This window comes from Cygnus olor, chromosome 3, assembly GCF_009769625.2.
Source record: "Cygnus olor isolate bCygOlo1 chromosome 3, bCygOlo1.pri.v2, whole genome shotgun sequence".
Lineage (NCBI taxonomy): Eukaryota > Metazoa > Chordata > Aves > Anseriformes > Anatidae > Cygnus > Cygnus olor.
This window is the reverse complement of record NC_049171.1, coordinates 71,324,751-71,352,288: the sequence shown is the minus strand read 5'-3', so window position 1 is coordinate 71,352,288 and position 27,538 is coordinate 71,324,751. Positions and strand designations below refer to the sequence as shown.

The window sequence follows — 27,538 nt, the reverse complement described above, 5'->3', positions numbered from 1 at the left end:
AATGCAAGTATGACCATCTTGCTTTAGAAAATTTATGGGAGATAACTTCTCATAAATATTCCTGTCTTCTTGATAAGTAGTTAAATAATTGAAGGATTTCTATCTGATTTATATTTGGTCTCCAGTTTTCAGGAGACAACTTTACAATAACAAACTGATTTTATTGGGTTTAAGATCAGTGAAGATTTGCAAAATGGCCAAGAAGCAGGAATATCCCTGATGGCAATGAATCACTAAGTATTTAGTGGTTTGGTAATTGCAGAAATTTTCCTAAGTAAGGCACCAATTTTCCAACATAAATACATGTACACAATTTTGCAACCAACTAAGCAATAAATACTGTTTACAAAATCAGTAAGATAAAATATTTGGTCAATATGGTGAAGCATTCAGCTCATCCCATTTTGCTGAGTTTAGGCAAGCAGTTGAGTTGCTAAGAAGATGGCATTGTGTGTTTTCTCTTGCTTTGATCTTGCGTGTTTTGGGTGGATCTTGAATATACCACTCAAATATGAATTAGGCAGCGGCATCTGAAAAAAATGGTAACAACTACATGCTGTCAGCTCTGTTAGTCAGTTTTGCATACCTACTGCCAGAGCTTGTTTTGTGACTCAGCTTTAAAATATTTGATGGCTTTTCCTTTGAAGGTTTTCTTAAATTGTTTTGTTTTCTTATATGATGACATTTATCCCTGTAAACTGTTGTTTAAACTCTGCAGTGCACAGAGTGCTTAGACACTTAAAAAGAAGTAGAACAGTGCTGATATATTTGTTGCTATCACTTACAGCCTGGTTTCTTTGACAAATGTTTCATCTGCACGTTTCGGGTTTCTTATGTGTTTCTCCCTGACCCCTCCCATATCTATCTGCAGTATATTGCTAAGCCAGGCTTGCAGCTCATGCGACCTTATTAATATGGACACAAGGTTCAGATTCTGGTTTATCCAATACCACGTATCTGTTAATGTGTATTTCTTATTTTAAAATTCTGCCGTTACGTATGTACATATAGAAAACTGTGCTAACGTTTTCTGACAACTCTTGAGCAAGGTAAGACTCCGAACTGAGAAATAAGGAATTCTAAGAAACCCTTACTCGTTATGTCAATGTACAAACTTCAGGAGCTCTTTGTTTTGATGACCCTATTTGAACACATTTCAGGCCTCTTCCACCCTTATTTTTGTCTAGGGAAAAATGACCACTCGTTAGCTACTATAAAACTGTTATGAGTGTCATCTTCTGTTGGAGTTGCTTGGCTTTCAGTTGTTTTTTTAATTAAGTTGCTATGAAAAAGTGGAAAAACCTTCATCAATGTTTGTTTAATGTAGAATGTCAGATAACAAGTAATAAGGAAGTAGATGTTCATTTTAGGTGTTTTAGATCAGCCTATGTTTGCATTAGTTGTTCAACTCCCAGTAGTGCTTTTATTACTACCAGGTTTGAATTACAGATCTCTGTCCTGAAGAATTATCAAGTGACCTACAAAAATTACAACTTGAAACCAATTAAAAACTTTAATACAAACAGTTTGATAACAGAAAAGTACCTAAAACATTTAGGTACTGTCATTTTTTCATTTCACCCAACCAGATGGAGAGATGAGCAGCAGCGATGCATCAGCCTTTTTGTGGCTGCCTAGAAAATTTTTTGGAAACCACACTGCCAAGTCAACACAATTCTTACCACTCAGGAAACAAATTCCTCAATCAGTGCCAGATATTTCTTAGCACTGTGATAATTATGTTTCAGTTTCCTAGGGAGAGTTATCATTGACTGCTGATTTAGCAGAAGTTAATTGTATATGTTGAAGGATTTTTAAACTCGTCTATTATGCATAAAGTAAGTTGACTGGGCTGCCAGCTTGATTCTTCCCAAAGAGTATGTGGTGTTACAACTTTGTTCTTCCAGCCCTATGGCATTTCTACCACTATCATATTTGCTGTCTGTACATTTTGCACATTGGTTTACATTGGCAATGATAACTGCCTTAACCCTTTGGCCCAGAAGTTGCTGTAGTCAGTTCTGGGACAATGCCAAAAGTGTACAGCTAGACTGAGGAGCTAGTGACTGTTGTAAAGTGTGTTGTTCAGCGAACAAAAAGATCTGCCTTGTATTATTTTATTTTTAAACACAGAGGGGAAGCAGTGTGCAACTGAGCTTGACTGAGAAAAAAGCTAGCTGGGTATTGCAGTCTATGGAGATAGCTGTGCAGCAGCAGCAATGTGCAGAAACATGATATGAAATACATAAAATCCTTCCTGACGCTGGAGGCTGCTGGAGTTTCCGTAGCAGTGCTGTGTGACTAGAGCGAGATCCAGGACAGATTTCCTAGAAAAAAGTTAAAAACTTGATGAGCCTTGAGTTAATACTGTCCAGAGCAGACCACTTCAGCTTCCAGGAGTTAATGAGATAGTGTTTAAAACTATTTTGCAATTGGAAATAGCTAAAATAAACAGGGTGGTAACTAATAATACACGTTTGAGTCTGTGGCTGACTGTCTGAATTAAAAGAGCTCTGAATTAACAATGTAGCTTCTGTGAGAAACTGTTTGTAATGGCTGGTTTTGAATCACAGAGGAAGAAGGGTGGGGAATGAAAGAAAGCATGAGTGGAGTTTTGCTACATTTAATTTCAATATAATTTATAAATCTTAGGTCTGCTTTGTGGTGCATATCTGGTCTATATGAATAACCTGGGGGGCAGGCACTCTAATGTACTGAGAAATGGTTTTGCTGAAAAGTATTACATAGTTCTCTGGTCTGATATTTTTTGTTCCCCTTTATGTAGTATTCTGGTTAATGCCAACTGAAATTCCTGCACGTAAGGATTTCAGAACAGTGTTTGGAATGCAAAGAACTTAAAGAAGGAATTGTCAATTGTTTGACAAACTTGGTATGTTCTTGTACTATTTCCCTTATAATCTGCAGTGCTTATTGAAAGCTTGGTTGACTGAAAAAGAAGAGGCCCTAAGTAAGGTCCAGACAAGCAACTTCAAAGATCAAACCGACCTGAGTGTGAATGTTCGAAAACTAGCAGTGAGTATTGCTGTCCTCATCTATCCTGTCAAATCTGAGAGTCTAAATGAATGGCAAGTTATGAGTTTGACTTCAGCAGGAGCTGTGAATGAACTATATATTTGAATCCAGGTCTATATTCTTTCCTTGTCAGATATTTTCACTTAAATTTTAAAAAGCTGTGTACAACTTTCTCCATGGCCTTGCTAGGCTGATGTGACTTATTTTGGAACAGCCATCCTGGGCATTTTACAGGGTTTGTAGTTTCGTGCAGTCCACCAGACAGCTGGGTTTTCCAAGGTGTGGGTTTTTTTTTGTTTTGTTCTGTTTTTGTTTAAATACATTGGTACAGCTTGTACCTAACCTAATCATTTGCAACTGTAACTCAAGAACTACAGCAGATTGCTCTAGTAGCTTTCTCAGGGATGTGTTTTTCTTAAGTGTCTGTTAGTGCTTTGTTAAACAAGAGAACTGTTTTGAAACCTATGATGCATCTGGCTCAGGTAGTACATTTCTTCTTGGAATGAAAAGCTAGAGGTGGCAGAATACTTGATGTCGTCTTTTAATGTTTTCTTTTAACTTCAGATTTTGAAAGAGGACATGGGTATGAAACGACAAACACTAGACCAGCTGAATGAGCTAGGTCAGGATGTGGCCCAAATCCTTGGCAATAGCAGAGCATCTGATAAAATCGACCATGATCAAGAAGAACTAACTCAGAGGTGGGACAGTTTGGTTCAGAAGCTAGAGGATTACTCTAATCAGGTACTTATCTATGCTCTGTTACTTCTTAGCTGTTTAGATGTATGCAAACCTCGCTGATACTGTAAGCAAAAGTGCCCAGGCAAGTTCTTGGCACCTGGCTAGAGGCAAATGAGTTCTGTTTCACGTGGGGCTGATTTTATCTGCAGAAAAAGCTGTCTGGGTTTTTTGGCTTTCAAAACAAGTTGTTAACCTGACTAATACTGTTACTCCTTTCTCACACAGATTAAGCTTCATTTTTTCTGATGAGTAAAGCAGGTTTAACATGTATTATCAATCAATGTAAATACTTTTAAACGTTATGAGAGCACTGGGACTGGATTAAATCTCATACTAAAAGAAAATAAACACAAAACCCCAAACATAGAGTAGATAAATAAATAGGAGTCATACAAGCATTTATGCTCTGAGTACAATTTCTCACCTGTTGAAAAGATTGTTGTTAGACATGTAAAGATGATAGCCAAGCTGGACTGTAAAGTTTTTATTTCAGTATTTTGAGTGCTTGCTAATATTTCATTTAGATAGAACTTCCATTGGCTTCTGTGAGAATTTTATTTGACAGTTTTATGACTCACATGCCCTTTTTTGTGTGATATTAAAAGAGCATTATGGTGATGGCTGCAGCACTGCTTCATGATCCATTTAGTGTGTAGTGAATGAGTTGCGCAGGCTATGAGTAGGGGTCCATTTCAGCCATGCGGCTTTAATTTGTTCTTTCTGTTTGAGTCAAAGCAGTGCAGAGTGCCAAATCCTGTGTACATCCTTTCATTCCCCCTAAATATCAAGCATGTGCTAAGCTAGAACTTACAGGGTGATTCCCACGAGACTTACTTTATAACCTGTTAAAGAGTGTGGAAGGTTTCTATTGACTTGAGTGAGCTTTTAGGTTAGTTATTAGGTCAAATCCACTGTGTGTCAGCTCTTTGAGTTGTATGTTTGGTTTTGTGGGGAATGTATATAAGATATAGAATTGTATATTGTTAAATCCAAAGGACCTTGGTTCTTTCTGTGAACCAAGCAATTATGAAAGAAAATACATAGTGTATTTTGTTGATTTAAATTCACTTGTTCTGGTGTGAAATTCTAGTTGAACTGAGAATTTTGGTGCTTGGTTCCCATCTGTAAAATGAGAAGAATACTGTTTTTCTTTGGATTGCTTTGGCATCTATGATAAATGTGCTTTCTGAAGGCTAGGTGTGATCATTTGTAGGAGCGAAAGAAAGGGTTTTTCTGACTGATGAATAAAAGGGAATGAAACAAGAACAAGTTACAGTTTGCATTAGAAAAGGTATTTAACCCTTTCTGCTAAATCATTTTGCGTAGGTAACTCAAGCTGTAGGAAGCGTAGGGATGTCACAGATTTCACAGAAGACTCCTGCAGAAACAATGTCTATGAAGGACCCGGTAGTGGTTAGACAATCCAGGCAGGAATCGCCTCCACCACCGCCCCCAAAGAAAAGGCAAATCCCAGGGGACAGTGAAGCAAAGAAAAAGTAAGTATATGTCAAAGCCATTTTCCTACGCTCACTAGATAACACAAGCTCATTTCCATTAGTCTTAGGTTTTGAATCTCCTTTTATGCTAGTAAAGAACATTTATATTGCAGCTGTGAAGTTGGGTTTGGGGAGTGGGGAGGGACTGTTATGTACACCCTTGTTTTCAGAGAAACAGAAAGCCTGCAGCCTTCGTCAATTTCAAAGGAAAAGGGATGTGTTTTATTTTTCAGAAAAGCAGGCCTTTGGTTCTTTGTTGTACTTCAGTTCCTTTGCTGAAAGATAGAATTAATTATATTTCCTTTCTTTTGGAAAAAAAACAATCTTCACATGTTGGGATACCTAGTGTTATGAAAGGACCAAGTATTTTGATTTGTTATGTATTTCTGGTCTCTGTGAAATATACTGGAGAAACTGTGCAAAAAAGCTCAGAAACCTATTCTATCTCCCTGGTAATAGACACAACATTATAGTGATGTCTCTTTTCACAAGTGTATCTGGAGTGGCTGATTTATTTGCATGTATTCTAATAACACGTTGCAGTGCTTTCATTAAATAGCATGCATAAAACTAAAGGAATTGTTTAAAAAATTAGAAGGTAAATACCGTATACTCATTATTTTGCTGTTTGTTTGCCTGAGAAAACAAAAAATTATTTGAGGTGTCACTAGTTTAAACCTTTGGCAGGTTTTCTAGGGAGATGATAGAGGGCTGCATCAAGAGCCAAATGATCAAACTGTATTATGGACAGAGTCAGGTAAAATGGGCTAAACTTCCATCTGATGCTTTTGCCTGATTCTGATTACTTACGTTGAAACCAGCAAATGACCAGTAACTGGAATTTTGCAGGCTTTCCCACAAAAAAAAACTTTGAGTGGTTAGCAGTAACTTCTGCATCTGTTGGCAGGCTGTTAAGATTTATTTAGGAAACATTAGGATTTACATTGTGTTAAGTCACATAATTGTAGTATGGTCTGACTAGTGGTCCACATAGTATGTCTGCCTTGTCCTTCTCTAAAATTGTGTACAGTATTGGTTAATCTATGAGTTCGTTTTTTTTTTTTTTTTTTTTTTTTTTTTTTTTGTGGTGGTGGGTTGTAGCTTAGTTTTAGGCATGAGAAAGTCATGTGAATCTAGAAAAGTCCGGCTGTAGCAAAAAATCTTAAATGATAAGCTAATCTTCAGTCAGCTAAACAGGTTTAGCTGAAGGTTTTTCTGTACTCATTATCATGAGTACTTAAGCTGCTAGCATTTTCTTCAGACTAAATAGCATTGCAGACAAAATCTAGAATGTGCTGAACTTTAAGACTTCTCATTTTTAAGACAGTGAATAGAGAAAAATGACAAAAAAAATTGTCCAACCTTCTAAACCAGGTTTGACGCTGAAAGTGCTGAGCTGTTGAACTGGATTTCAAAATCAAAAACTGCCATTCAGGCCACAGACATCAAAGAGTACAAGAAGATGAGAGAGACTTCAAACCTGAAAGAAAAGTTGAAGGTAAAATGGGAAGATAGAGGGTTTTCCAGTGAATAATATATTTTGTTTCTTTAGGCTGGCTGTCAGCTGGATATGTGGGCAGATCCACATGCTTCATGGGGATTAAGTCTCTTTGTAGAATAGTTCCTGAACTGGACAGACATGGAAATCTGACCAGCTGGACACAGCCTGTTGTTGGTGTTGGGTCACACAATCCACAGGAAATTTTAAAGGCATATGTAACTGTCTCCTTTGGAATTGTGATAAATGAACGTCTTCAGGATTATTATCTTTTCTACAAAGCAGCTTATTTTGGCTTCATGTTTCACAGTTGGAGATGGACTTGACTGACACCACGCTTATAATTTTGGCAGAGATGTGCCAGTGTGCTGCTCAAGGGAGCCCTTGAACCATGCTGTGACATTGCACACCCTTTATTACCTAGGGTCCAAGGTTGTGTCCAGCATTTGGATGCATTATTGCTTGGTCTGTTAATTTCAGAGAAAATAATGATAGTTACAACTCATGTGACCTGCAAGACAGAACACGGAATTCTACCATATCTTGCAGAAGCCATAAGATAACTATTTTGTTTTCTGTTCCATCTATTTCAGGGACATATTCTTGCCTTCCCTGTTCCTTGAGCATACTTTGTTAATGAAAGCTTACTGGAGCTTTAGCAGGAAACCTGCCTTTGAAATCAGAGAGAATAGAATCATAGAATCGTAGAATATCCCAAGTTGGAAGGGTCCCATACGGATCATTGAGTCCAACTCCTAATACTTAAAAATATCTATAAAGAGACTCCTTCTCAGTGTTCTAGTGCAAAATGGTGCCAGTAGGAATGATTGGAATGATAGTACCATTGGAAATAAAAAACAACAAAACCCACCTGATGGTTTATTTATATAGCTTTATGGATGTTTGTACCCCTTTATAAAACAGGCTCCAAGACGAACACCAGGTTCTCATGAATAACCCTGTTTTTAAATGATCGGACTCTGAGGGGGTGGGACAATCTTTGTGCTTCCTGACTGTGCAAATGAATGAATGCTTCTTTCAAAAATACGGTAGGAAGTCTAAACCAGAGAAATAACTTGGGACATTTGTTTCAAAAGGATTTTAATTTGGATTGGTTTTGTTGCAGTCTCAGAGGGCACTAAAATCATGGCCTTATGGCCAAGGAACCCTTTCCTGTCTGGATATGTTCTGCCTCTTGGCTCACACAGGAACACACACTGATATGTATGTCTTGAGGGAGGGATGTGTTCCTTTAAAAAATCTTGGTAGCCACATAAGATTTTCCTCACTTAATCTTTATCATGAGGGAGAGTGAAGCTCTAGAGCTTCGTAGATTGGAGTACTGGAGTACTAGTCTGCTGTAGTTTTTGCTAGCTGGAATTCTAGGTAACAGGTTGTTGCTAGTTTCTGATGGAAATCTTAGTAGACATTGTAGAGGCAAAAGGAATATTAATATTTTTTATTCACTGGTTCACATCAAATACATTTTTTTGATCATAAGTGTCGTGTTATAGCTGGTGTCCCAATATCTGATACCACCTAGCAGGATTGCCAACTTTTCTAACAATATTTTGTTTCTGGTGTCTTTGTATTAGTCTTTTTGTATACTTGCTGCTTTTGAGATCTAACTTCTTTTATGTGTTTTCAAAAAAAAAAGTCAAGAAAAATGACACTCTCTGAAAATAGTCTTTTGGGGTTCAATTTGTAGGTGATAGAAAAAGAAAGGGCTGAAAAAAGCCAAAAGTTAGATGAACTCAAACGAAGTGGACATGTTCTTTTGGATCAAATGGGAAAAGGTAAGAGACTTGAAATGTTTTTCTGTTTTGTGATTTAATCAGACAAATTGCTGAGAAATAGTACTGATGTATATGTTTATTATCTCCAGTTAAGCACTGCAGTTATTCCTTCTCCTTCCACTTTCTTTCCTTCAGAGACATTCATCATTGTTACTCTTAATAGAAACAAAACACATAAATTACTAGCTAAGCTTATAGAAAAGCAAAATGATTTTTTTAATGTATGTGTGTTTGTTTGCAACCTTGTAAGGGTTATTTTTATTGAAATAGAAATAATTTCTTAAAGTTGCAGCCATATGCTTTTGGGGAAAGGACTTTTTATTTTAAATCATGTGGAAAAAATAAGTGTAAGATCTTAAAATGTAACTACCTTGAAGTGGAAATCTTGAACTGAAATTTAAGTTGAGTGAATATGTGTATATGTCTTCTTATTCATAGTTTTCGCTATTTTTTGTGAAAACTGTCAGGATGTTTTGATGATAGTCACAATTCATGGTTCTAAGGCAAGAGAGAAGCCTATATGCTTGAGAAAATGATTGATTGTGAATTAAAACATCCCTGGAAACATCAGTGAAAGCTGAATCTTTAAGCCTTGCCAAAATTTTGTTTCATAATATGACAAAAAATCATCAGCAAAAAGTGACTTTCTTCACAAAAGAGGTGTTCAGATCATCTAGAAACACAGCCTTTTAGATCTGCCATGCATTTGACTTCTGTTGAACTTCCTGTAGCTGGTAGCATTCAGACAGGTGTAAGGATGGTATCGCTGTCGTGCATTCTGATTTCCATTGGAGTTTCCAACTGCCACGCTTTTTTTTCCGGCCAGTCTTTTGCTAGGATGTCGCAATCCACTAAGCATTTTGAGTCCTTCCCTCCTTGTTTAATACAGGTGAAATTTTTTTACAGGGGTTGCTGTTGCTCTAAAAGTTGCTCTCAAAGCCACTGATTTGACCTGGAGTTTGGGTTATTAAAAACTTGTGACTGTTCCTGACACTAGACCTTGTCAGGGATCCTCCCTCCTGCCCCTCCTTTTTTTTTTTCTTTTTTTTACCCCCTCCCAGCTGTATGTATGCCCCCAGCTTGATCTGTCAATTGTGGTTATATAACAAGTATATGTTGATCATGCTGAAAAATACATAGTTGAAAAATGGGTGTGCATCATCAAAAAATAAGCTGCAGAAACTGCTTCCTAATGTTTGCTGCCTTAAAGTTAGGAATCTATAGAAAATAAGGCATCGGTAACCAATGTACAGCCCCCGCTTTGGTAGGGTCTGCTGATATGTTTTGTCCAACTCAGAATGACAGCCCTTCTCTCCAAAACCAAGCTCAGCTGTGCATGTGTAGAATAATGCACAGCAGAGGCATACATGTGTATACGTCCGTTTGTGGCATGCTCAGGCCCTGCCGTAGAGCAGTGACCGATCACTGCGTGCACGCTTCTGTTACATGGCTGGCTGCAGCTGCTGTGCTTCCGTGTGTATGGCCAGTGTGTGAAGCGCAGGGGAGGATCAATGCAGCAGAGCCTTCAAGTGCCCATGTAGAAACTGGCTGCCCCAGAACAAAATACTGGGCTCCACTTAAACTGTAGCAGTACAGAAAACAGACCCTTCTGTATGAATCTCTTGCTTACGCTCCAGTCTAAATGACAGAACTGATAAGTTCACATGACTCAAATAAGCCTTATAAAAAGAAGTGGTACCTTGAAACAGGATCTGTATCAGGAACTTGCAGTGGTGAGAATGTATTGTTGAACACACACTGCACTGAATTTTTTTCACATATCAGCAAATTTGCCAGTTACTTTTAGCTCTCGGGGAAATGGAGCAGGGAGTGCATGTGGGTGGGAAGACTTCACTTACGGTGCTGCGTCCTCAGGTAGTGAATTGATTCACCAGAAAGATGGTGTAGCAAGTCCTTGGGGTAGTCACTGTGAATGGGAAATAACCTTGTGTATTGTCATGCTGCTTTTGTAGCTATTCACGTTACCTAGTTGTTAATCACGTCTGCATGCAATGTGACATTGTCAGCCACTGTTCGCTCTCTCTCCCAGGCAGACGCTGCTGGATTTCCATTTACCTTTTCAATGAATTTATCGCTGCTTTCCAAGTTGCAGCTTCCATTTTCCTCTGTAGAGAGGGGGGGAAAAAAAAGCTTATTTAAATCTTCCGTCGACATTTAGACACAAATCATCATGTTGAAGAGAGTCATGATTGTTGAGAGTCAGTACATTGTTAAAAACTAAACAGTTGTCAAAAGAGAAGACAAAGTGGAACATTTCATTTTTCATTTTAACCACTAATGTGGAAATAAAAAGCCAAACCACTGTTAGTAATGAGTACAGTTTTTAGGGATGGTTGACTTGGAAGCAAAGCATTTTGCATATTAGTGTAACTGTGTACCTGTGTCTGAAGAGAAGAATGGTTAAAACTTTGTTAACCAAAATGTGTCGCAGTTAATCTAACAGTAATTTATATTATCTGTTTAGAGGGACTTCCTGCAGCGGATTTAAAAAATGTGATGGAGAAAATATTGTCAGGGTGGAAAGAGGTGGTACAACATCTGGAAGAACTGGCCAGAAAGATAAAGTACCAGGAAGATATAAATGCTTATTTTAAGGAAATGAATGAGCTTGAGAAGACTGTAGTTGAAAAGGATGGCTGGCTTAAAAATAATGCTTCTTCAGCATCCCAGCCCTCAGCAGTCCTGAAAGATTTGTGTCAGGTAAGTCTGGCAAAACTTGTTACTGTTGATTGGAAGCTGGTAGGAGCACAGGATACCCCAGAGGAGATTAGCATAATCAATAAGGTAACTCAAATTTCCCAAGAGCCTTCAGGGCACCAGATTTGACTGGAAGATTTTGGTACCTGTGTCACAGGAGTTCTTTACACTGTTGCCCTAGTAATGTAGAGCAGCTTTTGCAGGAGCTTACTAAAACCCTTGTGTTAACAAGGTATGTTTTGATTCTGTTTTCAATCTCTTACAGCGGGAGTTAACTCATCTTGTAAGCCTGAGTCCACGGCTGGAACACTTGAAAGCCACGTGCAAGGTGCTCACCTCTCAGCCCATGCCTCCGAACTTCATTAAGGAGAGCTTGAATGGTTTTCTTGATCATTTCAAGTTGACTCGCCAGAAACTGGAGGAACGTCACCAGCAGCTGAAGAAAGGTAAATGCTCCTCTACATAGGTCCTGCTGATTCTTTTCTGTTTTTTTTTTTTTCTTTTCTTTTTTCCTTTCTTTTTCCCTTGAATAATAGTTTTTTTGATGTCTTGATAAACAGTCTGATGCTCTCAGAGCCTTTGCACAACAGAGCTGCCGTATATTGGTCTTTAATGAGACTTGGGAATTAATGCAGTCACCCTGAAAGTGTTGTTCAGAGCTTATAGCTGTTTATGCAAGACAGTACCTTCCTTGAGTTTTTTTGTATCTTACTTTTCCCTTTCAGACACAGGATGTGGTGATCCTTTTTGAAAGAGTATTTGGATCATTTAGTTTCCATTAGTTAATGATGATATATTGTCAAAGGTTTAATATTAGACATTTCCAAAGGTTTAATATTAGACATTTCCAAATGCAGCTGGGATTGAAGTTGTAAAGAAGGAATACTAAGAAGAGTAGTACAGGGAAATTAGAGGGAAGGAATATTTTTGTAATGATCAGTGAAGGAGTATTTCACAACCTATGTATTTTTGTCTAAGATTTTTCTTCCCAGTTTTGAGCTGGGATTCCCCTGGAACAAAATTTGTAAGGGGGAAAACAAAGTTGCAAATTTGAATCTGCTTCCTTATGGCACTGTTCCTTGTTGTCTAGTTGGTGGTTTCTGTTCCATGAAGACAGAAAGGTCAGAACTGATGCTGATCAACTGTGGTCCATACAGGGGAAAATAGCTGTTTGTGATTTTTTTTTTTTTTTTTTACAGCCATTAGAAGTTAAAAAAGAGGGATTAATAGTTTAGGAAACAATTTTCTTTTGATAATCGTTTGGTAAAATAATAATTCTCGAATGTACCTAAATACATAAATAACAGTATTTTTCTAATGTTCTAATAATCATAATGTGAAAACGACACTAGGAAGTGATTTTGCTTTTAAGTATCGCAGTTACCTTCTTCATTTCATCTCTGTTATCTTGTCTTATACTTTTTATAGCAGACACTGTCACTTTTCCATATTTTTTTGCATTTGTGATATCCTGATCAAACGCAATTGATGTGTAATCAATTGAGAAAATATCATTTTGTCCAGAGTGGCAAATCTGGCATTGGGATCTGAAAACAAAGCTAGCTCTTTTATATGTACATAATAATACAGTCTCATTTTGATATTCACAGATTATATTGTTACATGTATATATGTTTTTTTAATGAATAATAATAGTATATTTATTGTGTAAAATATCTTTTTGCACTGTATCAAATGTGGTCAGAAGCCAGTTGTATCTTTATCTTTTTTTCATTTCATTCCTCAGGGATTGGTCCAATGTACAGTGAATAGGTAGAAATACTTCAATCAGCTTCGGTAGGCCTAGGTGTGGGCTTTGCAGCTTGAATCTGCAATGCTCTCTCTTCGCGGTTCAGTTAAATAATTACCAAACATCATAGGTGTGAGATAAGGCTGAGTAAATATAATAATAACAAAAAAACCTCTAAGTTGAACTGCAGTTAGTTGATTGTAAATACTATATTTTGCATGGACATTGTTATTGCTGAAAATGGAAGTTTGAAATGCTATCAAAATGCTCTGTGTGGCTATTTGATAGAAAGATGGGTAGTGCAGGTAAGATAAAGTTTAAAACAAACAACCAAAAAGAAACAAAACACTTACCTCCTTTTCCAAAGGTCTTCGGATAGTGCCTGACTGAAAACTTACTGAATTCTGTAGAGATTTTTTTCTGCTGATTCTACTAGGCTTTGGATCAAGCTGGCAAAATGTTTTTATTCACCTGAAAGAATATTCATATCACCTCCTCTGTGTGCCCTGTAAACTATTGTTCCCTGTTGTTAGAAGTCATTATGCAAGGATGTAGCATTCCTGAAGCTATGTTTAATGGATTAGCAAAAACATGCTTAAGGTGGATGATATAGGTTCAAAAGTTATGTGGGTCTGCCACTAACAGAAATAAATAATAATACTAGAAATGGAAAATTGAAGATTAAGATTAAAATTGAAATGTACATATGGAATTTATTCTTTTTTCACAGCTTAGTTGAACACGTTAGTTGTACATAATTCCTCTTGGAACTTTCATCTTTGAAGTTATTTGGAATTTGGCTTGCTTTTCAGGCACGTTCTGCTTGTGTTTTTGTTGCATTAAAAATTTCATTATATGAACATTCAAACCAGTCATGCTGACTCAGAAAGGATTTTAAATGTAGTGCACAAAATACATCTCTGTTAATATTTTACAGGTGAATACAAAGAACACAGACCTATAAGGAGGGTTTTTTTCATTTTGTTTCTGAGAAATGGGAGGAAGCATTTTGCTAATGGCCCCAGATGGAAGAGCATTAACACTTTATTCTGTGTGTAGTAAAAATAGACTCAATTACTAAATTACTAGGTCATCTGTAATAGTGAGCTTCACTAAGGCATGAATACTCAGTTATATCAGTGCAGAAAACTGTGTGAGTAACGTCTGCTATACTCAGATTACAGCATATACCTTCATTCTTACTGTGAAGAATAATTATTTTATGATTGTTATGAGTTGGTTCATATACAATACCAATAAAATCATTACATGATGTGACTAAAATACTCTTTTTCACATCACTTGAGGCATCGTTAGTATATCTGAACCAGTTATTACTCAGTAAAAACATTTTATGTATCTTGGTGTGTTAAACTTGCATTTGTGTATTTTTTTTATGATAGTTTCTCTGTGGATTGCCTATAGTTAAAAGCTGAGGGAGATGAAAGTTTAGAGTTTCAGGTTTTTGTTTGTTTACAACATAGTTTGAATTGCTGCAAGTTGAAAGAATTTCCAGAACCATGTAATGGGGAGAAACAGCTAGTGATAGCGATCAAGCATTTGTGAACTTGGCAGACTGTCCTAATGTCAGTAAGTCCAGCTCCTTTCATCACTGTTCTTTGAGCGTCTGAAAACTCCCTGATTGAGTGGTACACAGTGCCATCTCTATGGCATTTTTCATGGGAATTGTGACTTACTTTTTTATTTATGGAAGGCTATTTTTACTATTAACTACTTTTTTCTCCTTCAGGACTTGCTGTATTTTAGTGACAGTGCTCCTATTTGCTTTATAGCAAACTCTTCTTATTTTCCCTTTAAATTGGTACTGGATTTTTGAGAAGAGCCAGTTAGATAACTGTGATTCTCTCTAGAAATGTTGACTCATTTCTTAGTTATAAATGGCATGACAGTTCTGACAGCAAGCTGTTGAAAAGCTACCTGGTGAGTCAGAATAAGGCTTAACTTAATTTTCACTTGTGTCAGTGATGAAATTGCTTAGGAATCCATGGCCAGAGAATGTGCATACCATAGTACTGTTTTTACAACTAAACCCGCGTTTGTTGCAGTTTTTGAAAATTGAAGTTTTCATTCTGAAATTCCAGTATTACGTGCTGCCTCCTGTGTGGGATTCCACAGAGGACAGGTCTGATAGAAATCTGAGGTGCAAACAAAGAGTGCAAGCAGATGCTCTATCCAAACCTAATTCTCTTTGCAGTGTTTCCAGATAGTGCATCTATTCTGGCAATAGACTGAATGTTGCTATTTTTGTACTTAAGCGTATGTATACATTGATATATGTATGTAAATATACATATATACATACCATTTATATACATAAACCTACTACTAAAATAATACTTATGTATACTTCTATAAAATATTACTTTATATATGTAGTTACTTTATGTAGCATGTGTATATAACTTTAATATATAGTTCTTACAGACACTATACTTTACATGCTATATATAGTAGATACCTGTGTGTGTATTTGTATATGAATAGTAGATATCTGTTAAAAATTAATAATATGAAAAATATTAAGTTGAGGGGATTTAAGTGTGCAAAAGCCCAAGTACTGTTGATTTCCTCCCCTTCAAGTGATTTAGGTACTTAATTACATAAAATGGGATTGAGCTTTATATAAAATATCTTTTAAAGGAAAAAATGTTGATATTAGCAGAAGAGTTCTAGCTCTTGGGGTGTCTCAGCAGGATTCAATGTACAAGTATATCTCACATGATTTCTTCGTATTTTTTTCTTTAAGTGAATCTGCTAATTCACATGTCTTATGATTTGGGTCTAGTGTCTATGTTCTTACCTTGTATTTGGTTTAATTATTCTGATTAACAATACCAGAGACAGAAAGTCAGCCTAGCCAGGACTACGTGGACTCCCTGCAGAGGCTGAAGGATGTGCTGAGTGAGGTGGAGTGCAAGCAGCAGGCCATCGCTGGTGGACTGAGTGACCCTAGTAAGGTTGAGAAAGCCTTACAGCAGACAAAGGTAATCCTTCCCTTCACACTGAAGCAAGGAAGTTGCTTGTTTTGCCACCGTCATCCGCTGCTCTCCATCCCTTTTCAGCGAGGGAGAGTTTTCGGTGAGGTAATGAAAATGTTACTCAGTGGGAAGTATGTCATGGAACAGTGCCTGGAAGCAGCCTCTGGGATTCTGTGCCTTGTGATGCCTTTCCAACAAGTGCTGCCTGTAGCCTGTCCCCATGTGGGATGGATGCCTTCATGGTGAAACTGCCTCTGAAGCTCACCTCGATAACAGCTTCGTGCTGTTTCATCCTACTGGGGTGTCAGGAGAGGGTAACTCAACTCCTGTGGCCTCCAGATTGTCTTTCAAAGGGAAACTGCTAGTGAGCAATAAAGGTAATTGATGCACAAATTCAGCCTAGTAGAAGTCTAATTTTGTTTCCTATTGTGAACATATAAATAAAGTAGGTGAAAATCTGTGGATGACGGTTGCTTTATAAGTAGATGGTCTGGAGTGGGGGGAGGGAGAAACAAATAGATCCCTGCTCCCTCCTCTGCCTCCTAGTGCTTTTGTAGAATAATGCTGAATTCAGAAATACAATTTATTTTTTTTCTCCTGTGTGAGAGGAGATTATGTTGGACATTATGCAGCCCAACATAAGAGGACTGCAGATGATTCTGGAGGATCTCTTGAATTCCAGTTGCTGGATGTGGGGAAGGCTTTGTCTTTCTATCCTTTTGATGGTATTTCTCTATTGTTTAAAGCTGGCAGAGATTTTTTTGGTTAGTCCAGTGGCTGAATTGCAGTGGCTTTTAGTCATTGGAGGTTTGTCTTTTCCTTTCTGGATCCCTCCTCCCCGTTTTCTTCACAGACTAATAAACCAGAAAGGGCATACCATGTCAGTGTGGGAGCTTTAAGGAGTGTGGTGGAAGACCAGAACACAAATCCCTGTTCCCAGTCTCATTGCCTCTTCACTACCTATCATATTAGAGGAAATGATACATTTTATCCTGTTTCTTTCCTGTAAATAAGAAGTAAAATTGAGAACATAAGCATACCAAAAAAAGGTTTCTTCCTCAGTACAATCCAGTAAAATATATGCCCACACATCCCACATGTACATGTTAACTGTATATACTCACAAAGTTAAGTTCATGAAATAAGTAATGATTTCATATCTCAATTCCAAATTTCTCCCTTAAAATTTAAGTATTTTTAAATAACCAAAATGCCCAATTTAATGAAGCAGCAGCATTTTTTCATGTCTTGCATTATAACTTGAGCTGCTTTTCCTTAATATTGGTAAAATAACTATTTCAGCTCATGTGACTCCTTGCATCCGAAATACCTTAGTGAATATATCTAGATTGTATCCTCCTATTCCAGCTGGAAGAGTAGCTGTCAAAACTAAAGTATCCAGAGTTTTTATTTCAGCTAGGTGTTAAAATAATTTTATTTTATGTAACTGGGAAGCACACACTCACTGCTGTGTGTGTGTGGCACTCTACCCCCCACTCCCATATATGTCTGGAGGGAATGAAAAAACTGAGCTCCTAGTATGTCTAGATTGCAGTTTCTTTTGTGACTGCAGCGTAGTGTAGCCATTGCTTTGCCAAGCTGAGTGCCAGTACTACACAGCACAGCAGAGGCGGAGGTACCTGGGTGTATTTAGCTATATGGCTAGGCCTTAGAGACCATTCTGTAATCTCTGCTACTGCTCCAGCAGAGCAGCTGAAGGTTTTGCTGCTTAAAGAGCTGTTTGGACACTTCTGCTTCAATAACTGCAGTAACTGTAATTCATCTCTTTACTGTATCTATACTCTGTGCAGTCAAACCTTTGATGTACTTGCACATGTATGTGAATGTTTTATGTCTGATACTGCAAGCAAACTTATCAACCTATCTTTTTTTTTCCCTCCTTTTAGACTGTTTGTGAGACACTGGAAGCCCAGAAACCCAGGGTAGATAAACTTGCTGAAGAAACAAAAGCTTTGGAGAAACAGGCTTCTGATATAACCAAGGTATACACGCAAGAGTTCAGGCATGTGCAAGGACACTGGGACAAATTAAAGCTCAAGACTTCAAAAGATGTTAAACTACTGGAAGAAATCATATCCAAGTTGAGAATATTTGAGGTAAAACAAAAGGATTTTTTTTGTTGTTGCACAACTCTTTTTTTTTTTTTTAAAGCTCTTTCTTTATTCATATACCTGCATCCAGATGATGCTGATTGAGAACTGAAATGGTTATGGGAAACAGTTCTGGAGGTGTTCAAGGACAGGTTAAATGGGGCCCTGAGCAACCTGATGTAGTGCGTGGCATCCCTGGCCACGGCAGGGGGGTTGGAACTAGATTTACCTTTGTACATCCACAGCCTATGCTGGGTGTTTGACCATTGGTAATTATTTGCCTGTGCAGTGCAAGAGCATTTACTTCATTAAACTTCTGTATACTTGGCTTGTGATTCAGCAAGTTATTTAAATATGTCTAACTTTGTGAGTAATCCCATTTAATTCAGTTTAGCTGAATTGTAAGCAGCTTTCTGTAAGCAACCTAAATTAGGTATATGGTAAAATGCCTTGTCAAATGGCATCCTTTATAAATATGTATATATATGAGTGAGTGTGTATATATGTAATTTTTAAGCTAGGGTTCACTGTTAGAGCCTCCTGGGGTCTCTTTGTTGGAAAATAATTTTCAGGCTAATCTGCTGCAGGAAATTCTCCCCAAAAGGAAAAGGAATGAAAAAAATGTCATGAATTTGACCTCTAATAGTAGCATTGGCCTAAAAATAAACTTGATTTTAGTGTAATGGGTTTTCATTAGCACTGACTTTTTTTTTTTCTCTGAAAAGCAATGTGTAATCTGTTGATATTGAAAGAACTCCTACTGCAAGGTTTTAAAGAAAAATATGTGCTGTCTTCCTTGGTGACATGAACTTTGACTTGGATTCTCAAATAACAGTGCTTTGTTTGTTTCTCTCCATTGTTTCAAAATAAAAAGATGCCATCTATTAAAAAACCCAACCAAGTAGCCCAAAATTGTTGATTAAAAAAAGTTCATATATTATTAAAAATGGCAACCATATAACCTAATTGAATCAGGACAAAAGTCTTTCTCCCATTTCTAATTTGTGGTGCTTTTTTTGTTTGTAAGGGTCGTTGGGAACATCCACAGTTGTGTAGAAAGGAGATGGCAAACCTCCTGTCCCCCACCCTGCCTGTTTTACCCTGGGATTTAAGGCAGCTGGTGAATTTTAGGTCGATGACTGTACAATTCTGTATTTATTAATTTCTGTGTATTGCTGTACTGAGTACAGTAGCTACTATCAGACCCAAGTAGCTAAATTTTTTTTGTTAGTCTAATCCTGTGTAGTTCTTTATTTTATGCCTGTGTTTCTCTGCAAGCCTTTGCCTGCATAGCCTCTACCTGTCCAGTTTGTTTAGCATCGCTCACTCTTGTTCTCCTCACATAGATATCTGTAGGGCCATATCTCCTTCTTGGAGTGCAACATGCCTCTCAAAACAGTGTGGAGGTAGTTGTATATGGTTAATATTATGAGGAAAATGTTATTTCCAGCCTTCAGACAGGTCCCTCGTGTGAATCTGTTGAAATGCAACAGCTGTACACTCTTCATGACAGCATTATCAACTCTTTGTTACTATATTTGGTTTAGGCCAATGCAAAAGTCATTCAGAAGTGGATGGATAGCGTGAAAGACTTCTTACTAACAGAAAAAACTGCTCAAGGAGATAGTGAAGGACTTCAAAGACAGCTTGACCAGTACACGGTGAGTTTTGTTTTTCTAAGGTATCTTTTGAAATAAATAATATGATCAGCATCTTTTCGTTATTGTTTTGCTGCTATTACTAAATATTGTCCATGGTATATTCGGTAAAGCCTGCCAGGCTTTACAGGGCACACTTTAATTGGTTCCTCATTGTATAACTGTAACAGTTTGTACTTTTCAGTCTTCACTATATTTACAAATACTCATCTTCAAGTTGACACTAGCTCTTCTGTAAAAACTATTTATTATACTTTTCCTAATTTTATGATATAGGAATTTATGAGTGAAAAGTGCTTTCTGCATTAAACTTTCAAGGACATTAAAAATAAAAAAGCAAATATGTCAGATGATGAAACTCCCATGGTTTAAGAGTTGCATGTGCCTTATAAATAAGATTCCTTCCTAGCTAGTGCCACATAATGATCACAGATAGAATGTCATCCAACAGTAAGTGATTGCAGTGTACCCTCAAATGTTTGTTTTCAGGGGAAGAACATGAGTCTGAGGTATGCTAGAAACATCAGGGTATTTAATGCACGTTGTCTTCAAACTTGAATTGTTCCATTGTTGACATCTAGCATGTGAGAATGTTTGCACTGTGTGCGGCAAGCTGTATTTTAGTTTTTAGGTGCACAGCTCTGATGTTTTGGACCACTGAAGGATGTTCCAAACAGGCTGGTATTGAACACAGCATCACTCTGCTTTTTTATTAAAGTTTTTCTAAAATAATGAAAAATTGCAAAATTATTGATATTCTATAAATTCACTTTCTGTGTGCTCAGGTGTTTGTTAATGAAATGGAGAAGATTGAACCATCACTGAAAGAGATGAAGGAAGTAGAGTCTACTTTAAGTCGTCAGCCTATTGCAGGCATAAATACTTGGGCAAAATCTAGGCTAGTAGACTGCCAGACACAATGGGAAAAACTGAGCAAACAGGTGAGTTCTCCATATGTTGCTAGTGTTTACTTGTTAATGCAGCTGTTTTTTCAGTTTAGGATGGTGAAGAGGTAAAGCAGTGAAATGGTTGGATGAATATGTTTTACTTGTTCTACTGTCAAAGTGGCTGAAATCCATCTTGTCCCAGTAAATCCTTCAGAAGTGTGAATATGTTAGGGGATACCTGTGCAACAGTAATTTTGTTTAAATATGTGTACTTCTCAGTTCATGTGCTGCTTGCAGTGTAGTAGCTTGTAGATAAAAATGAAGTTGTTTACTTTCTCTCATGCTGCTTTATCCCATTTCAGAAAAAAAAAAAAAAAAAAAAAGCCTGACCTTCTTCTGTTGTCCCTGAAATCTGGAATATTATTCTGAACCTGAGTAATTTCAGCCTCTTTCCAAGCAGCTTTGAAAAATAAATAGCTATAAATAGACTACCACTTCAGTCTGGAGTATGTGGGTGTTTCTTTTGGGTGGAAGGTTTCTGCTGTCTGTAGAAACATTTTTCTTTAGTTGCAATGCCTGGCAAGGAGAACCTTGCTGTTGATGAACCTTGATCCAGATTGGCTGGGCTGTGGGGAAAAAAGCGAGGCCTGGAGGAATTTAAGTGCTCTGTATAAAGATGTATCTAACTATATGATATCTGTGAGCGTTCTCGCTAACCCCCTGCAAAATATGACTGTTTTCTTAGGGATTGTCACCAGTTTACATACGACGAGAAAACAGATGTTTCCTCCTTCCTTCACCTCTAGATTTTGTTGATCTGATAAAAATGGTTCATGAATGTGTATGTGTGTGTAAAATTTGAATTATTTTTGCTAATTAAAAAGGCCTGAAAAATGTTTTGGTATTAAATGTTTTAACAAACACATGTAGTTTTTTTATGTAGAAAAGGATATATAAGTACCTAAACTGCTGTTTCTTTTTTCACCTTGGATTCTAGATCATTAGTCAGAAAAATCGCCTGTCTGAAAGTCAGGAAAAAGCTGTAAATCTGAAGAAAGATTTGGCAGAGATGCAGGAATGGATGACCCAAGCTGAAGAAGAATATTTGGAGAAAGATTTTGAATACAAGTCCCCTGAAGAGCTAGAGAATGCGGTGGAGGAAATGAAGGTCAGGAATACCAGGTCATTATAGAGACCTGATTAAAGGGAAACAAAACTTAATGATTTCTAGGGGTGACCTTTTGTGGAATTATTATCTGTATGGAAAGGAGCTCGGGTCACGGCAAGATTAGTGGTGTTTTTCAGTTTTGCTTCATGGATTTTTTTTTGTTTTAAAGCACAAATTATAAAAGCAGATGTTCTATTTGGCTACGAGGCGTAGGGATTTCATAATGAATAGTGGCATGCAGAGCCTGTGAAGCCAGGCTTGCTATGTATAGTGCAGTTAACCCCTAGACTATGGAACCTTATTACAGGAGAAGAAACTTGAGAGAGAAAGAAAATGTGCTATTCTATCTGCCTAAATTAGCAGTTGGAAAAACATATTCTTCTGATTCCAGCTGTTGGGCTCCGGTTTCTTGTCCTGTGATATAGTAGCTCCATATTTAGAAAAACAATTTAAAACAGTTTTGTTTTGAAGGTTATCTTGTGTTCATCATCTGTTGCAAACAAAAAAAGCTGGTCCTTGCTTCTTGGTAATTTTGAGACCATGGACAAAAAAAAAAACGGGGAAGGAGGAGTTATTTTTGTTTCAATATAAATTACCAGTTGAATAGGTAATTTTCTTGGATGTATGTACAGAGTAAGCAATAATTCTCTCTGTTTTTAAACGATTTAATGAGAATTCAGGCATGTCTTGACAAATATTTTGAGTATTCACTACGGTGTTATGCAGTGGAGTATAAAATAAAGGATTTTTTTCCCTCTTTACAAGTGCTTTGACAAATCTACTTGAAGTTCTGAATTTTTCTTTTTGAAGGGGCTTTCTGAAGCAGTTTTTTAACAAGTGTTTTAATGTGTTCATGTCCTTTGAAGCCATTTGAGGTTTCATAGTCTGACAGCCTGCTAAACATATGCCAAGAAAAAGAAAGAACCCTCTTTTGATTAAGAGAGACTTTTAGCACAGTTACCTCTGTCAAATCCAGATTGTATTCTGTGCTTTTTAATTTGGCAGGTATGTCAGTGAATCTGTAAGCCTGCTTTAATGTTTGCATATCATCTTGTATTTGCATTAAGAATATTATGCTGGGACTGCCTCTAGTATTGGGAAAGAGTGTTCTCTGTATATTTGACCAGGAGCATTTTCTTGCATAAGGTCTTGAAAAACACTCCAGCTTGACTAATTCTGCTCTCATTTGAATGAAGAGTGAAACTCTCTAATATGAAAGAGTAAATTTAAGATGAGGGTAGGTTGGTTTTTGATAATCCTCTCATAAAGTAGTATGTTCCCCAGGATTCTATCCTTTGCCTGTTCATTAACTGGATTTTTTGGGGATTGATTTACGTTTAGACATCTGGAACAGCATGCCCAACAATAATGCTGCCATGTGCTAAATTCTACTATAAAATTCAGTGCCTTACTTACCAGAGGTATTTCAGCGTCATGAAACTGTCCTTGAAACCTGAAAAGAAAAAAATGAAGGACGATCTCTGTTTCTGCTTCCTTCAGGTTGTCTCCATGTAGACCAGGCCAAGTCTGTCTCTTATCTGTCTTCCAACTATCCTACTTCCTAAATTCTGATTAAGGCAAAATTCAACAACCAATAATATGATCTCTATAGGCCTATGTGCTGGGAGTTGTTGTGTTGTGCTTATCCTGTATGTTTTTTTTACCAAGCTCTTCTGAATGCAGCTAGGTTGAAGAAATTCTTCTCCTTGGTCCTTTTTGCATGGTCCTTCAGCCCACCCAACACCTGTGGGAGAGGTCCTAACTTTTTAGTTTCATGTCTTGGGTAATTACTTCTTTACTGGATAACTTCGGAGACAGTTACTGAGATACGAGTCTCGTAACTTCTGTAAATTCACCCTACGTTTTTCTCCCTGATAAGTTTGTGTTTGCCAAACCTCTAGGTTTTTTTTCTTTCTTTCTTTTTTTTTTTCATATCTGTATGCTAAAGTGGAAATAACACTGATTTTTTTTGGCTTTGAGTCGTGGATTTTTAATGAACAAGCTGCAAATGGTAAATATGACTATATTTAATGAAATTGGATTTTTGATGCTCACTAGTATCATTTGAATTCTTTGCAAATTAACGCCATATTTTGCTGTGCTCAGGCTCAAAACTACTTCAGCAAGTACACTTATGAAGTCAAACTGCTGATCTATGGTTTGAATGGTGAATAGCTGAATGTGTGGCAAATGAATTGTGTAATATGTTTCTTTGGGCAGAGAGCGAAGGAGGATGTGTTGCAGAAGGAGGTGCGAGTGAAGATTCTCAAAGACAACATCAAGTTGTTGGCTGCTAAAGTGCCGTCTGGCGGTCAGGAGCTGGCGACTGAGCTGAATGTTGTGCTGGAGAACTACCAGCTACTGTGTAATCGGATCCGGGGGAAATGCCACACTTTGGAGGTAAGAGTGATATCTCTCAACTAAACAAAACTGAGACAGATGACATGAAAAATAGAGAAGGATGCTGAAAATGTCTGATAGTGTCATTGAATCCAGTAACTTTGATATAAATGCATTTTGCTTTGGTGCCTTTCTGAGATTGGAATCCATGAGAAACCATCTGAACTTGCTTTTAAAATCTGTACTGTAATCAACACTTGTGCAAATAAGTAAGCTTGTCTCACAGCTCTGTTATCTATCCTTGCCTCTTCCAAAATGACAAAAGGAAACTTCTCAGAGGTTAGAGGTTGACATACGATGATAATTAGAACAGGTTGGCTATAGTTTGGGGTAGGCTGTGTATGTCCTACATTTCAGGACAAGGGGATAAATTTTGTTATATTTTTAAATTATTATAAGAATCTAGATATCTGATATTTTAGCCTTAATTTAAAGATTTCTGTGTCTGTTTTAGCAACAAGGTAAAAAGAAATATGCAGTAGTTGTGGATTTTTCTGTCTGGAATGTACTGTAGAATGGCATGTTTTTGAATGCGTTCTACCTGCCTATTTTAGGTGAATATCTTTCAAATATATTCTTTTTGAGCTGTTCATAGTATATATGGGCTATGCCTGGCATTTTAGGCTAATTGCAGTTTTTCCTGTTGCTTCTAGGAGGTGTGGTCCTGTTGGATTGAGCTACTTCAGTATCTTGATTTAGAAACAGCTTGGCTGAACACTCTGGAAGAAAGGGTGCAAATGGCAGAAAATCTGTCTGATAAGTTTGATGTTGTCAATGACGCTCTTGAGGTATTGTAGTTATTCTATAAGATTAGTGACCTTTCAGATAGTCACATTTAAAAAAAAAACAAACAAACATGAATTATACACTTCAGTAAAGTACTGCATTTTGTGTAGAATATTCTGATTCTTCACGTTAAATGAACATATTATTCTGAGTTTGGAATGGGTATTTGTAAGATTTCATCCCCCAAAAAAAGATGTTTTGTTGTTTGTTACTATTGCACCATATTTGGTACCATGAAGAGGTAACATTGAATGCTGTATTTTGTCGTGTGTAAATTGATTAATTCCTTCCAGCACTACAGTATGAAATAACGATGAGTAGGTGAGAAGTGCTGTGAAGTTTAGTTATCCAAACCAAAACCTCTACTGTAGTTGCCTTGTGCCACTGTGGATTAAACCATAACTAATTCATGCTTTTAGAGAACTCTCAAGATATTTGAAGTGTACAAACTTCTGTGCATGCAGACACATTTCCGCCTCTAAAAGTGCAGAAATATTCAGTGCCTTGATCTTCAAAACTTTCTCTGCTAATTTCCAGTCCCTGGAATCAGTCCTGCGTCATCCAGCTGATAATCGAACCCAGATTCGGGAACTTGGGCAGACACTGATTGATGGAGGGATTCTTGATGATATCATCAGTGAAAAATTGGAGGCATTCAATGCTCGCTATGAAGAATTGAGTCACTTGGTGAGAATTTGGGGGCAGGGTTCAAGAAGATTGAGTTTTTCAGCTCAGTGGGCTGAAGTGATTCCTGTTAGATAGCTAAATTCATGGGTGCAGGGCTGCAGTACAGAAAAAGAGGAAAAATGCCAGCTGCTTTCAATTTGGAATAATGGCCTAAGAGCAAGATACATTTTTCACCTTGTTCCAGTCATGTTTTGTTTTTGCACATTTGCATTCCCACCTTCCTCCCACTTCCCTCCACATTTTGCAGATAATTTTGACTAAAAAATAATTTCTGATCTCAAGAGGGACAGTTCGATAACTGCGGTTAATATTCTCTTACTACTGCCATAAATACCAGTGTGCTGCTCACTAACTGTAAAAATGAAGAACATGAATAGTGATGTTTTCACTCTTTGAAGTGGCTAGGAATGTCACACAGAAATAAGGAACAGAAAGAAAGCATTCTTTCCATTCCCCAACTATTACATTCCCTTCCTCTTCCCATAGTTCTGTCTCATGTGTTCTAAGTTTACTGTGTAGAAGAGGGCTAGCTGTATTTCACGTTGCATAAATTTGTTACGTGAGTTCTTGAGTTCTCTATCCTCATAATGCAGGCCCTTGCCAGATTTCTTGCCAGATTTGTAGAACTAGAGGTTTTTTTTTTTTTTATGTCAATACCAAAATGTAGTCAGAGAGAATTTCGGTTGATTCTCATTACAGTGAGCAACATGAATGCACTGCCCTCAGCTGGGGGTTACGTGCTGTCAGGCAAGTGAACATTCACTGTTGCTTTTTCTGTTGCAGCACTTCATTGCCATATGAAAGCTATCAGCTTTTGCAGATGCAGTGCTGACATCCTGGGCTGTTGCCTTCTTGCTAAATCTGAGTGTGTGTGTTTATGTGTGTACACGCCTGCTGGCTTGTGTGTGCTAATGGGGAATTTGTGCTCCCTTGCAGGTAGTGCTGTTTCAGATGAACTTAGAAGTTTTTGTGTTGAAGGGAGGAGCAATGGGGGGAAGGAAATGTGAACTCTGTTTTCACACTTTAACAGAAAGACATAATTTACTATTTTGAAAGAAAATGTGCAGGTTTACACAGGAAACAATACTAAGCTGTAGTGTATTACAAAATTCCTGATTCCCAATGACTAGGTAATTTTTGAAATGTCTAATTATAACAGTATACTTTCCTCCTGAGGTGACAGGAGAGGGCTGTTTTCACTGTCTTATGTCTAGCAGCAGAACTCTCATGTCACTATTTGTTTGTCAGTTGCTGGTGTAAATCACATAGCAGGCTTTTTTGTTTTTTAGACAGTCCTCCTGACATAGAATTTTTTTGCATCTCCCCCACCCTGTTTTGAGAAAGATTAATATCATTCTTAATGAACAACTGCTTCCTCTTGTCTTACCTTTCTGTCCCATTAAGGCGGTAAGCCGGCAGATCGCCTTGGAACAGCAGCTTCAGACCATGCGAGAAACCGACCACATGCTGCAGGTCTTGCAAGAAAACTTAACAGAACTGGACAGACAGCTGACTTCATATCTGACTGATAGGATAGATGCCTTTCAGATGCCCCAGGAGGCCCAGGTATTACAGTATAGCTTTCCACTAGAAAGCAGTTTAAATTTCAGTTAATAGTGCTCAGCTTAGATGTAATAATTCATTTCAGTCCTGTGCTGATGTACTAAGTGAAAGCTGTTGTAATTTGGACTGTTTTCCTGTTTTAAGAAAGTAGTATTGCATAACAATCTTAATAGCTTTCAATTTAGCAAGCTGTGACCAGAGCCATATTTTAAATACTTAAATTTAAAACAAAATAAATGCTGGATAG

The 27,538-nt window shown here is 37.4% G+C and overlaps 1 protein-coding gene across 8 annotated transcripts in view; it reads left to right on the top strand.

The window, feature by feature from the left end:
• UTRN (utrophin) overlaps nucleotides 1–27,538 on the top strand; it is a 374,743-nt gene that overhangs the window by 87,180 nt on the left and 260,025 nt on the right. For all 8 annotated transcript variants that reach the window (XM_040553278.1, XM_040553280.1, XM_040553275.1 and 5 more), the window contains 16 exons: nucleotides 2,926–3,033; nucleotides 3,598–3,777; nucleotides 5,101–5,270; nucleotides 6,645–6,768; nucleotides 8,477–8,564; nucleotides 11,050–11,285; nucleotides 11,548–11,728; nucleotides 15,892–16,037; nucleotides 17,939–18,148; nucleotides 19,690–19,803; nucleotides 20,586–20,741; nucleotides 21,685–21,855; nucleotides 24,076–24,255; nucleotides 24,909–25,043; nucleotides 25,579–25,728; nucleotides 27,133–27,294. In XM_040553278.1, coding sequence (XP_040409212.1) covers nucleotides 2,926–3,033; nucleotides 3,598–3,777; nucleotides 5,101–5,270; nucleotides 6,645–6,768; nucleotides 8,477–8,564; nucleotides 11,050–11,285; nucleotides 11,548–11,728; nucleotides 15,892–16,037; nucleotides 17,939–18,148; nucleotides 19,690–19,803; nucleotides 20,586–20,741; nucleotides 21,685–21,855; nucleotides 24,076–24,255; nucleotides 24,909–25,043; nucleotides 25,579–25,728; nucleotides 27,133–27,294 — 2,511 coding nt within the window. The remainder of the gene's footprint in view (nucleotides 1–2,925; nucleotides 3,034–3,597; nucleotides 3,778–5,100; nucleotides 5,271–6,644; nucleotides 6,769–8,476; nucleotides 8,565–11,049; nucleotides 11,286–11,547; nucleotides 11,729–15,891; nucleotides 16,038–17,938; nucleotides 18,149–19,689; nucleotides 19,804–20,585; nucleotides 20,742–21,684; nucleotides 21,856–24,075; nucleotides 24,256–24,908; nucleotides 25,044–25,578; nucleotides 25,729–27,132; nucleotides 27,295–27,538) is intronic.